Source organism: Lytechinus pictus, chromosome 19 (assembly GCF_037042905.1).
Source record: "Lytechinus pictus isolate F3 Inbred chromosome 19, Lp3.0, whole genome shotgun sequence".
Taxonomy (NCBI): Eukaryota; Metazoa; Echinodermata; class Echinoidea; order Temnopleuroida; family Toxopneustidae; genus Lytechinus; species Lytechinus pictus.
Window position 1 is genome coordinate 9,680,190 of NC_087263.1, and position 13,448 is coordinate 9,693,637.

General features: G+C 34.8%; 1 protein-coding gene across 1 annotated transcript in view; it reads left to right on the forward strand.

The window, feature by feature from the left end:
* The first annotated feature begins 8,075 nt into the window (after positions 1 to 8,075).
* The window catches only part of LOC129282703 (protein kinase C-binding protein NELL2-like), a 32,579-nt gene continuing 27,206 nt past the window's right edge, over positions 8,076 to 13,448 (forward strand). Inside the window, exons 1-2 of the mRNA XM_064113906.1 lie at positions 8,076 to 8,866; positions 9,686 to 9,839. Of these exons, the coding sequence (XP_063969976.1) occupies positions 8,788 to 8,866; positions 9,686 to 9,839 (233 nt within the window). The 5' untranslated portion in view covers positions 8,076 to 8,787. The remainder of the gene's footprint in view (positions 8,867 to 9,685; positions 9,840 to 13,448) is intronic.

Consider the following 13,448-nt stretch of genomic DNA (forward strand, 5'->3'; position numbering starts at 1 on the left):
AGTTGCAGAAATTTAATTCGCATTATAGCCTAGAGAATAATGTATGTACACATGTGTTTTAATATACAGTATGGCTTTATTTTAGAATATCTGTTGGTTGAGGCATAATAGGTCCATGGTTGAGGATACTGAATTGTACACGTTGAATTGAGTCCAATCATCCTGGTGTGTACCCTTTAAATCAATTTATGAAAGCCTTTGGTGAGGCCTCCCATCCGATTACTCACGCTATTCTTCCATGAAATTGAACTTGGTCAATCTCCTTCCAACCTCAATTAGCACTTTCTCATTAGTCTTGTATCCAGACCATTCCATTCCCATTGTTGACAATTTGGCAGCCAACCTAGGGAAATTGTTCACTCTTGTTTATTTATGACAGTGTACAAAATGCATGTACATGTACACATGCATGCACTGCAAATCTGGACCATGTCTCAGAAATGGTTGATTATCCATCTGATACTTGTACATGTATGTAAAAGCATCACTGTTGACATTAACATTCATAATTGAATGGTTCATGCCTTAAAATCCTAAACAACAAAAACAACAACAGCAAGCCAGCCTAACATTTTACATCATCATCTGGAATGCATAGTTTTTTATGCCCCTTCAAAGTGATGCCATACCCATAGTGACTGAAATATTAACCAATTATGCTTTTACAAAGGGGCAGTGTATGCATTTTTTAAAAAATGACATTGATGTCATTCCATAGTTCCCATGATTGAATAGATCAATTGCATCACCTTGTAAGACAGGGTTCGGGAGTGGCTGATCGAGAGAGAGAGAGAGAGAGGTAAAAATCTTTAAGGGTGACAGTGATGCTTTTCACACTGCATTTCCTTAACCCCATACTATCCTTAACCCCGGACTATCCTTAACCCCATACTATCCTTTTTTCGATATACACTGTCTTTCTTAACCCCGTACTATTTGCTTAGCCGAGGTTAACGCCTCAACCCCGGGCAATCACACAGCTCATAAATATTGATGAGTTTACCATACAGAGCGCGATTAATGTGCAATTTCGACTTCTGTGATTGGCTAATGCTTAGCCCCACTATTGCTTAATAGCCCTGTCTCGTTTCACACTGCATCCCTTAGCACCGCAATTGTGGTGCTAGCACCACAATAAGCCGGCTAACGCTGCTTTTTTGCAGGGCCAGATAGTAAGTACTGTACTGTACTATTTACCGTGCTAGCCCACTTTGCTAAAACGTAGTGTGAAAAACGAAGTGGGCTAAGCTTAACCCAGGGAAATTGGTGGGGCTAAGACCCCCCCCCCTTAGCCCCACCAATTTCCTGGGGTTAAGGAAAAAAGGGCAGTGTGAAAAGCATATGAGAGTCCTGTACGGCTCTGAGCCAGGCTATACTAGGATATCCAATTAGTCATTGTAGTTTTTATGGAGAAGATCATTTCAAGCAAACTAGGCGTACTCTGTCACCCTCTGGATGATTGGATGGATGATGGTTGGGTAGTTGGTCATGTCATGTAGGCCCCTCTTGTGTAGGAGCCTACCATTTTCAAATATTTCAAAGTGTTTTTCAAGGTTAAAAGGGTGGAGAACAACAGAAAATAGAAAAAAAGAGAATTATTCGCAATTACATATCAACTTTAAAGTGATACAAGCACCTTTGTACAGGTTTATCACTCAACCACGCAATATACATGTACATGTACTTGTAGGCTGCTATATTAAAAACATACCTGTAGTGGAATAGGAAATATTCAAGCAAGTGTGCAATTATACTAGTATTTGTATAGGAAAAAAAAAACACAAATAAAGACAGAATTTATATTTAGAAAGAGAAATAATGAAACTAAAAATATCATGTTTGTGTTTGTGCAGTACATACATTTGTGACTTCCAGGAATTCATTTTGTGTTATAAAAAAACTCAAATAATCCACACCTTTGGCCATGGAGGTTGAACCTCCACCGGTTTGACATTGTATGTTTGAAAACAACACAGTAGCTCTCCACTGACATTCCTCAAATTTCTAATCACTTCAACTGAGAATGCTCCTGGGAAATTGAAAAAGACCCGTTCCCACTGTAAAATTATCATCTCTGAGACTTGAACTGTACAGTATGACTTGAGTATCAAATATTTAGTAAACCAGTTTGAGACATTTTGACTACATGTACGTAAAATTGCTGTGTAATCATTTCACTGTTATGCCCACAAGAAGAACACCAATTTTGTTTAATCGCTTGCAAAAACTTGAACAGTACCAGTGTTTTATAATTTTTTTTGTGAGATCTGTGTTTTATCCTCTCTGGTGTTTAGACTTAGTGTACATGGTAAAATTTAGTCACTAGTAAAATTATATATATTTTTTTGCAACAAACAGTATATTTTTGGATGGATGCTTCTGGTTTTTTTTTTTACCCATTCACATGATTTCCAAATTATGTTTTTATTGAGTGTGAACAGGGCTTTTGACATGAAAATGAAGGAATGAAATGTTAGGAGGTGGATGCAGAGAACTGCACTTGTATTGGTGTTGCTGAAACAATCCATATCTACTAGTTTGTGTGACTGTGTTTATATTTTGAGTGTGAAGGGGGCATTTGAAATTAAAATAGAAGGAAATGAAAGTTTCAGACTATTGTAGATGAATAGGCCCTACACTTCGTATACATTTTATGCCCTTTCTATTGGCATGATCACCACTAGAACCATTCACTAGAGTATTTTATTGCACATGTCACTATTTCTGTTTTGAGGAAAAAGGGGGCTGAAAATAAAACGTTTTTTAAAGTTGCAGGAAATCATTCCAGAAATCTGCTTCTTTTTAAAGTTCTATAGAAATTACTGCTGTAGACTATGATATATGTTTATATTTTGAGTGTGAAGAGGGCTCTCTTGAGATTAAGCTGAAACCTAATCCAAGATTCTCGAGATCAGTATCTTGGAAATGTCAGTCATATTGAGGAGGGTTATTAGAGTCTATGATTTATGATCAGCTTAGTACATGTCTGGAGTTTATGACAGGAAGACTTCAATCAGTTTCACTCTGTTTCAGCTCTCCTCAGAAGGAATAAAGGGAAGATGAAAAATAATAAACGTGGATGAATCATAATCCCAATTTTTGGAATTGTTTCCATTCCATATAAGTGAAGGAAACACCTTGGGTTTATTTAAAACTATTTGACTATTGAACCTTCTTCAGATCATATCTTATCCTGGTATACAGTGTACATGTACTGTAGTTTTACAAATATATTTGTAAACAGTTGCACCCCTCCCTTGAGCATACAATCATACTGTACATGTAGCACCAATTTCCAGGTATGCAGACGGTTGAAATGAAAATTCACATCTTTTATATTTTTTGAAAAAAATAAACTATATGGGAGATGATAATAATAATAATAGGCATTTATTTAGCGCCATCTACATGTATCTAGAAATATTCTATTCCGAGGCGCGTTATTATTATTACCCCGGCTTTAGCTCGAGCTGCCTTTTAGCGTTCACACATTCAAGGAATTGATCCTGTCTGGTACCCATTCACTTCACCTGGGTTCAGTGCAGCACGATGTGGATAAATTTCTTGCTGAGGGAAAGTACGCCATGGCTAGGATTCAAACCCTTGACCCTCTGTTTGTTTCAAAGTCAGAAGACTAATCCACTGGGCCACAACGCTCCACATACATGTAATGCATAAGAATGTTGGACTGTTCATCTGAATGATTTTGTATCAATTGAGATGCTTCAAATACACTTGTAGGTGTAAATGTAGGTGTGCATATTTTTATGTCGTGGAGGATGAAATAGAGGCTGTATGGCACACAGGTACATGTACATGTACGTATATGTACACTGTATTTGTACATTGCAAAGTTGGTAGACCCCAAACCTAAGTATAGTCCTGGATCTCCTGTACATGTTAGCATGTAAGTTCCAATTTTTGTGCTACATATACTATTAAAAAAAATTGATATTCAGGGGAGTGTTTCATGAAATATCTTCTTGACAGTGGTTTTCACTGACAAATTTGCACTGAGCCAATCAAATGCAAGGATTTCAGCAGCTTATAACAAATAGTCAATGGAAATCACTGGCAATTCGTTTCATGAAATGCTCCCCCACTTACAATTTTGCTCTGAGCCAATCAAATGCATGGATTTCAGCAGCTTATAACAAAAAGTCGATGGACATCAATGAGTATTTTGTTTCCTGAAATGCTACTCTGGTGTTGCTATCTCCAGTCTCCTCCTTGTGTGCCCCTGCAAACTTCTCTATTTAATTCCAATTAAATCTGAGATGGGATTAAGATTAAAGCTCATCAAATGAATTTATTTCATCCATCAATATATCAAAGCCGTCTGTCATTTGTGTGGGTTACTAGTATCTATAGCAATTACAAAGTGAGCTTGCCTGAAAATCTTTTTATTACAGAGTTGTCAATTTCCGATCAATTGCATCTCTCAACTCCTACATTTGTAATTAAAATGCGAAATGCGACTTTTAAAAACATTTCTCCTTTCTCAAAACGCCTTTGGCTGATTGAACTTACATGTACGTAAAGGTAATCTTAGTATTTATTAGTTGCACAATTCAAATGTTCTAGATAAAAAGGTCAGAGAAGGCAAAATGGTTTGAAAAAAAGTGAAGATTTATTTAGGAGGAAGAAAGAGAGGAAACACAATGCAACAGAGATAATACAATGTTCAAGAATATATTAAAGGATGTACATGTAATACATTTAACTGCATATCCAACAGGCATTGTTTTGAAAATGTTCCAATTCTAAAAAAACTTTACTAATAGTTTCCTCACCAAGTTTGTTTCTTACTGTATTTCCTTGCTTGAGAATGATTTTTGAAGTCTACTTATGGCTTCGGAACAAAGAAGGCGTATTAAAAGTTTAGATTTATAAAGGTACATGTAGAACTTCTCAGACCCTTTTAATCAGAATTCAGTGACATCTGGACATGATTTTACGAAAAGGAATCGTGAAAAAAATTCCAGATTGTTTATCATAAAACATTGTAGGAAATTTTGACAACGAAGTTAAGACCACTCAGAGCCTAGTTGAAATTGTTGTAAATATTTTTCAACAAAAAATAAAATAATGCATTAATTTGTTCATTTTAATTATCCAAACGTTATAAATCATGTACATGTACTACCAATTTGTTCCTTATTTCCTTGAAAATTATTTTGAAGTCTAGCCGTGGTTTTACAGCACAGGTGAGGTATGGAATAATGAAATGAATGCGCATGTACTGTAGTTAGTACTGTAGATTATAACAAAAAAAAAATAGAAAAGAAAAATGAAGGGAAATTTCTCAGATTTTAGGTGTAACATCTTGTAAACACTAAGGTCATGGAGTAGCTCCATGCTATTAAAGATGATATCTTGCTCCAATCAATTTGTTCCTCATTTCCTTGAAAATGATTTTGAAGTCTAGCCGTGGTTTTTGTGGTTTTCGTGGTGGACTCCTGCTGAGAAGATTGTAAGATATATGAGGGTAATCCCCTGAACACACCTCAACATACCAGCCCTTTCTTGCTGCCAAAATGATGTTATCAGTGATTAGTCTGCAGGCACAGACCCTGGGCTATCGTTTTAATAGTGCATAATGCAGAGTCTAATACCCCTTTCATAAACCCAATTATGCGGCTAATAGCAGCATAATTTGGTCGTAAAATCGGAGGAGGACCAGAGTTATCCGCATTATTTTGATGCTGCAATTATCCGCATAATAGCGGCATCGAGATCAGATTTTGACTTTATGAACGCAATTCCAAAGTAATGCGGATAATTGCCATGGTGCGGTCACAAGGTCACCCTTTTCCAACACAACCGCATCGGAGGGGGTGTGTGCGGTTGCCATGACGATTATCCGCCTTTTTCAGGACGGGCGCTCGTAAAAATAGTGCGGATTATTTTCGGAGTTTGTGAACGCAATTTTTATTGAATTATCCGCATTACTCTTAGGCGGCTAATTGGAGGATGGGTTTATGGAAGGGGTATACAGTAAAAGTAGGAGACTTTGACTAGATTTTATGTGTCTGCTGCTCTTTGGCATCATTTATGCAACCTCATATTAAAGCTAGAATCACTAGAAATATGAATCATGATTACAAATTCAAACATAAATAATCGACCCTCATTCCAAGTTTCTAACCATGGACCTACTACAACTGGAGTACATGTAGGTCCATGTTCTAACACCATTTCTCCCTCACTTCAGGCTTAGCTATAAAGTAGTGTAGCCTTCATGTAAATGCACCCTTTGACATGGACAGGTTATACATGTATTTTTATTATTTTATTTATTTATTCATTTATTTATTTATTCATTTATTTATTTAATTATTTATGTATTTATTAGTTATTATTTATTAATTATTATTATTATTATTATTATTTTTTTTTTTGGGGGGGGCTGGTCTTGTGGGTTTGGAAGTTAGTCTCCTCCCTATATGTAAACGTATAATTTGTTGAAGTTTCATATTGAGTCTGTGCTTACAGACTAAGCAGTGGGTGTGTCCACACTGCAGGCACGAATTGAATCCTGCACCTTTTACAATGTAGGCCTACTGCATTCAATCAACACCCTTTTTACTCTAGAAAAAAAAAATCAAAGAACTTAAGTAACAAAACAGTGTGCACAGTACCCTTTAATTGCACCTATATGTAGTGTCATTTGATATTATAAAAAAAAATGATGTGCCTTTTTTTCTTAAATTATTAGGTTTCTGCCATACATGTACATGTATATCTATAAACTCCAGAATTATACCCCCTATTTCTGATTTTATGTATTTTTAAAATTGCAATCACATCATGCATTCCTACATGTACATGTAACTCTACCATCTATTCTTCTTTTGTGTGTGGTGGTACATATTACAGAAATCGTTGAATACCTCTAATTGCTCTGCCATGCTTGTAGAAATTCTTGCAACTGAACAACACTTTTCTACATTGTAATTTCATTTACACTCCCACTCACACATTCACAAATATAACATTATTAAAAGAGTTGTTTGTGAGTTGGGGCGAGATAACAATGGTCAAGATCTAACTTCTTACTTTTCCATGCTTGAAACTTTGCACATCTATTGAATTTACTCAAGATAATTGACATAGATCTGCGGGATGTTTTACACCACATATCGACCCGCTGTCCCAATCTTTCTCAGCATCCATCGATATGTGTTCCCACGTCTGGTGGGTGTGTGGGGAGGATGTGTTTCATTTAATTGGATGGGATCGTGGGAGATGTGGAGTTACATTACAGGCAAACACTGCTATGGGACTACACTGACGAGATGAAGTGAAAACTAATTGAACAGGTGGGCGAGATAATGCTTATCTAGCTGCAGTGTGAGAAATAAACGAGGGCAGCGGGCTGATTGTGCTCTCATGACAGCCCAACTCGCCCCTAAATTTCCAAAAATTGAATGCTTTGGTACGACCATCTTTCTGAAGTTTCCCCAAGATCTGCCACGAACGATAATTCAAGAAAGTCTAGAAAATCAATTTTCAACATACTGGTGCAGCAAAATAATTATATTATATTGAATGGCTCAGAATGGAATACCAGAAATATTCCAAGAGTTTGGAAAAAATATTTCATGAATCGCAGATGAGTGGAATATTGGCGCTAACAAGTGGAATATTTGTGGTATTCCATGAAATAAAGCCATCCAATATAATTATTATCATCTATCCCACCCCTAGCAATAAAAAAGAGGGAGAAATTTGATTAAACAAGTCATATCACTCATCACATTATGCCATTATCACTTCATAGGATCAAATTAGGTCGTTGACATGTGACTTGCATGTAGTTCATTATGACGTCGTTGTGCTGTTATGCTGCGCATCGCATTGCTTTCATTGTTGTATGCATTGTATATTTCACGCATTTGCGCATGCGGTCTATAGTTACAGTACTGTTGAATATGCTTTCATATTCAATATCAAATTTTGTATTAAACCTATGGAATGTTCTTCGAATTTCGGTCCTTTTAGGGATACGCTCTGATACTGCACAGGTAATTGATGCAGACCGAAATACGCGTTGTTAATGCATCGCTAAAATACTCTATATAGATGATAATATGAAATGCTTTTACACTACAGCATAATTTCTTGTAAAAAAAATAGCCATTCAAATGAAAGAAATACATGTACATGTAGCCCCCCCCCCCAATTCTATTATCACCCCTATTTTGAATAAAAATATGGCCCCTAAAATTAGAAATTATTTCCTACCTTGTGTAGCTGTTTTGCACATCCGCTCAGTCAGAAATACTATGGAAGCATTTTGTGAAACAGATAGTGAGTTTTACTGACTTTGTTATAAGCCACTGAAATCCTTGCCTCTGATTGGCTGATAGTGAATTAGTCAGTGGTAATCGCTGACTAAACTCTTCAAGAAATGCTCTCTAGGGTAATATTTACAGCTTTTATACATGTGTGATTCATGCCTGAGTCCAACATTTTCAACTCTGTAGAAGTTCTGGGATTATCTAATTTTTCTTTTCACCTTCTGAAAGTTTGATGCTTTTTGTATAGATATTAATTTTTTTCAACAATGATTCCATTTTAATGATAATGATTTGTACAGCATACTTTCCATCAGAACATTTCAGTACAAATTAATGACAACAGCATTACAATAATTACAGATAAACATTGCAAATAAAACTGTGCTGGTCTTTTATCCTTTAATTGTTATCTTTATTTTCCATTACAGTGCAGAGTCTCGGTGTAGACCCATCTCTGGAGGTAGACTTGATTCAAGGAGTTTATATGAGTGCTTTAGATTCACCGGACGTTGCGCAGGTAGCTGGACATCCGCATAGCAATGGACCAGCTTTTCGTTTTGAAGGTATGGTGGAGCTTGAATTTCAACAGTATCTTCATTAACAATTTCTTTTGATTGTGTTGATATTTCTTTTCTTCATATTACTTTGTGTATTTTTTGTATAATATTTTTCATTTTTATTTTGTAATTGCTTTCTTTGATTTATAATATATTCAATAAATATTGAAAGATCAAGAAGGAGAGATCAATACAACACAGCTTTATAGGGAATGTATGAGAGCTACGTGCGATTTCGCTCTTATGACAGCAAAAAACACCCCTAAGATTCACCCAAAATGCGTGCTTTGGGGCGACCATGCTTTCTAGAGTTGCCCCAAGATCTGTCACAAACAATATTCAAGATAATTAAAAAAAATCAATATTCTAAGTATGGCAGAATGATTGTATTGATTGCATGTTATCCCTCACCTTGAAGTTAAAAAAATAGCCCCCGAATTCCCCCCATTGTCCCAATGTACAATGTACAAAATTTATCCTTAAAATAAAAGAAGTTCCTGCAGCAGAGTCTCGAGAACACCTGTAATCTTAATACCAGATTGTGTAATCTTACAGGAAATCGGTATTTGGTGTATACATGGAACCTTACAAATTTCCAATAAATAAAAACACCTTTTCCCCTTTTTAAACAGACCTGTTCTGTTAAATTGCAGAAAAATACCTGTTTTATGAATTTACAGAATGATTCTGTTATTGCTTTTTGCAAAATCTTCTTTCTTTTTTCTGTAAAATCGGTTTTTTTTTTACAGTGTAGAAAGTACAAAAAAATTATTTCCTACCCCGATACAAGAATGATAATTTGAGATGAATGTCTTTATTTTCCAGGTGAATCCAGAACTATTGAAGCCAATGAGGAGACCTATCAGAAACTGAAGAATCTTTTGTCAGGAAGAGTGCCAGAATTCACTGTCATAGCGACGGTGAATCAGAAGAAGAGGAATAGCGGCAGTATCATGTCAATTACTGTCAATAGAATACGGTAAGTTAAAGATCCATATCTACATGCATGGCCTCGTAGGTACATGTAGGCAATTCTACAATAATTATTTAGAGGGGTCCATAATTATACACTACAAGTATTTGCTTTTTTAGTGGATCCCTCCATTTTCACAGATCTTGATAATGTTCATGATAATTTGCTTTTATGTATTATTTTGTTATACTTATGGAAAAAATATCATATATTGTTCTTATCTCAATTTATATTGTTTGTACAATGATATTTGCAAATGTGATTGTGATTATATAAAGCCATTTTATTTTGTCATTTTGAAAATGAAATAAAAACAAAACAAACGAAAAGAGTGACAAGTAAAAATTGACATTTCCTGACAATCTCTTGATAAAATTGATGACACATTTTCCTTTCAGAATATATTATTTTAATATCAACATTTGTAGCAAAATGAGCATGGCCTCTTGCAGGAAAAAGAGATGTTTCTCTGATATTAATACATTGTGGATAATTTTGGCTTTCCTCAATTTATATCTTTTGTATTCAGCCTTGATTGTCTTTACAGCATTTGGTTTTAATGCGTAAACTACAGCGAAACTTTCTAAATCTAGATCTACATGTACATGTAGGCTAATGGTAACAATTATCCTTGACTGTATAAATAATTTATATTGAACTACATGTCATTGATCACTGCGAGTACTGAAGTTAGCTTGAAACATATAGTGTATTAGACACAACACATAACGTGCCTGTGATAAAAGCTCTTCTGATTATCTAAACTAAACTAATCACCTTTGGTTACGAAACTTGTGATATCCTGATTGTAATGTGATTTAATTAGTTTCCTAATGAATTAGTTTACTAGTGAATGTACACGTATAATTAGATTTGGGTCAGTAGGGCTCCTCTATGACAATCATTCATCAACTGTTCTAGCTCTACACAGATCAATTCATTATGTACAGTGTATTTCCAATTCATGAAATGAAATGATAATAAAATCATGTTCCGACTAAGAGACAATTAAGGTTAAAAGATATCATAAAAAAGCATCAACAGAAAAACAGAGAAATGACAATGAGAAGATGAAAATGTTGAATAATAATGGGGTCGGAAAATAACAGAATGGAATGGGGAATACACTATTCAGCCATTAGAAGGCTTTTAATATAAAATGCACAAAATAAATTGGTCATTAAAATAATTTTGGTTCATGGATGAGGAAAGTACGAATAAGCTAATAAAAACAAACAAAAATAAATTGAAAAAAGAAATAAAGCAAACCTCTATGCTGAGAAATTTTCAGCCAGAAGATCCTAAAACTGAAAAAAAAAATGTTTTACCTTCATGATTGCAAAATTGAAAAATAAAATAAATAATGGAACAAACTCTGAAGTAATCAAATCATTGCTCAGTCTACTTTCTACATCGTAAATTTGAAATGACATACATATTTCACAAGCTGTTTATAATCCATATCATATGAGCCTATGGGCAATGTGCTTTATATGAGAATGGCTTTCCATTTTAAAATATGTACATGTACATTGCGTTCTAATTAGGTGATCTGTCTGTTGACAGATCACCTCTTGTGTTTCTACGAATTTTCTTTTTTATTTATTTATTCTTTTTATTTATTTTTCTTTTTCCACCCTTTTCTTGTTCCACCAAAATCAGAAAAACTGTTCTATCAATTTTCATCAAATTATTATCAATTATGCACAGTTATAATGCGATGTGTACGAAACAAGTTCAACGTCAAATGGTCATCGTGACGTCATCTACGCGCCATTTTGTAAAATCACATTATCAACAATATCTTCATCATCAATCATCAAAAATGAACAATATTAACATGAAATTAACTTCAGATCATGGGTCAACTGTCCATGTGATCAAACGTCATTAACACATCACGACGCGCATGTACGCGCGCGTCAAAATTTTGAAATGCTCAAAATCACTTTTTGATCAAAGTAGAGTACGAATCAGGTCATTTGAAGCATTTCAAGAATTTGCGCGCTCACACGTTTTCGCGCGCGTTCACGCGCGTAATGTCGTTGCGCAATGTAAAATCGCCGTTTCTTTTACGTCAATGCATTTATTATGAAATTCTCAATAATTTGATACTTTGACCGACCTTTTACGACAAGTAATAAAGGAATTAGCCTCCGTCAAAGTTTGCATTACGCGCGCAAGCGCGCGTTGAAAATAGGCCAAATATGTGCAAAAACATGTCTTTACAAAATTCAATATAACTCTTCAGATAGTCCGTTGACCCCTTCATTTTCTTTTATATTCGGATAGCGTATGAATTGTAGATGTGATTTCATGTCACATTTGACCCTAAATTTTATCAAGACGTCATCAAAATGGCGTCGGAACTAAAATTTTCTATTTTTGTTTGATGACGTTTTAATAATTTTGCAAACATGACTATAACTCCGTAATTGTTGATCATTTTTCGCCCAGATTTCGACATATTGTAGCTGAGCTTATACTCTTACTAAATATTTCATAATATTTTCACTTATATTAATTATTCATCCTCAAAACTGAGAATTTATATAGGCATATCACAATGCCAATTTTCACTGTCATAAGTCAATTTAAGATAATATTCATTCTTTGAACGATGAGAGTAAGGGACCTTTTGTAGTCTAATGGATAGCACACCTGCATTGCAATGCAAAGATCTTTGGTTCGAAACTCACTTGACAATGTTTTTTTTTTGCTCATGTATTTGTGTGTAACGTCTATTGAATACTGATTTTTCTCAAAATTTTATTCTACATTCTTGGATTCCGGCAACATTATTTTCACTACTTTGTGTAGTCACTTGCGAAATTGCATTTGGCATTCTCTAAAAAAAAAGATCTTTTACACAACGTAATATTTTGCCTTTCAGCTGCTGTACTTTTGTTAATTAAAGTCCGTTTTAATCATGATGATCATATTAATATGCATTGCCAAGGTTATAATGATCGAATATTAGATCGTGATCATGAGAATGACAGACAGATCACCTAATTCGTCCTCAAGACGAATTAAAATTCTAGTTTCCTTTTTTTTCTTCAAACAGTATAATAATAGTTCATTCATTCCCTATTGGATCGATAGACTTCACCAACATCAAGCCGCGCAAAAATATAGCTTTCCATAATTTTTGTATGGTCTGCCATTTTTCATTTATAATCCAGTAGATTTGATTCAGTTATACATGTACATGAAGATTTGATTGATAGACCTTGGTTAAAGGTAAATGCCAGTTGTGGTAACTATATCAAAATGAGTTCATACAGAATCTAATGAAATGACCACCAAAGTGTCTGTTTGTATGAATAAAAAATATGTGACAAAGGATTCGGGAAGAAATTGTGTAATTGCTGAAAAATTAGCAAAATATAAGCACAGGATTTGGGTCAAGCGTCGGGACGACATTCAAAGCAATTATAATACACTGTCCCACGTGCGCTTATCTGTGTTGGTGATCTTCAGTGTGAACATTTTTCAGCGTAGATTTCAAGATTTCACAAAGTTCAGTTTATGTAACTGTACCAGATCTAGATCCTCGATGATATACTGACAATTAAGCCTGGTTTTACAGACTTTCTCATGAAATCAGTGTTT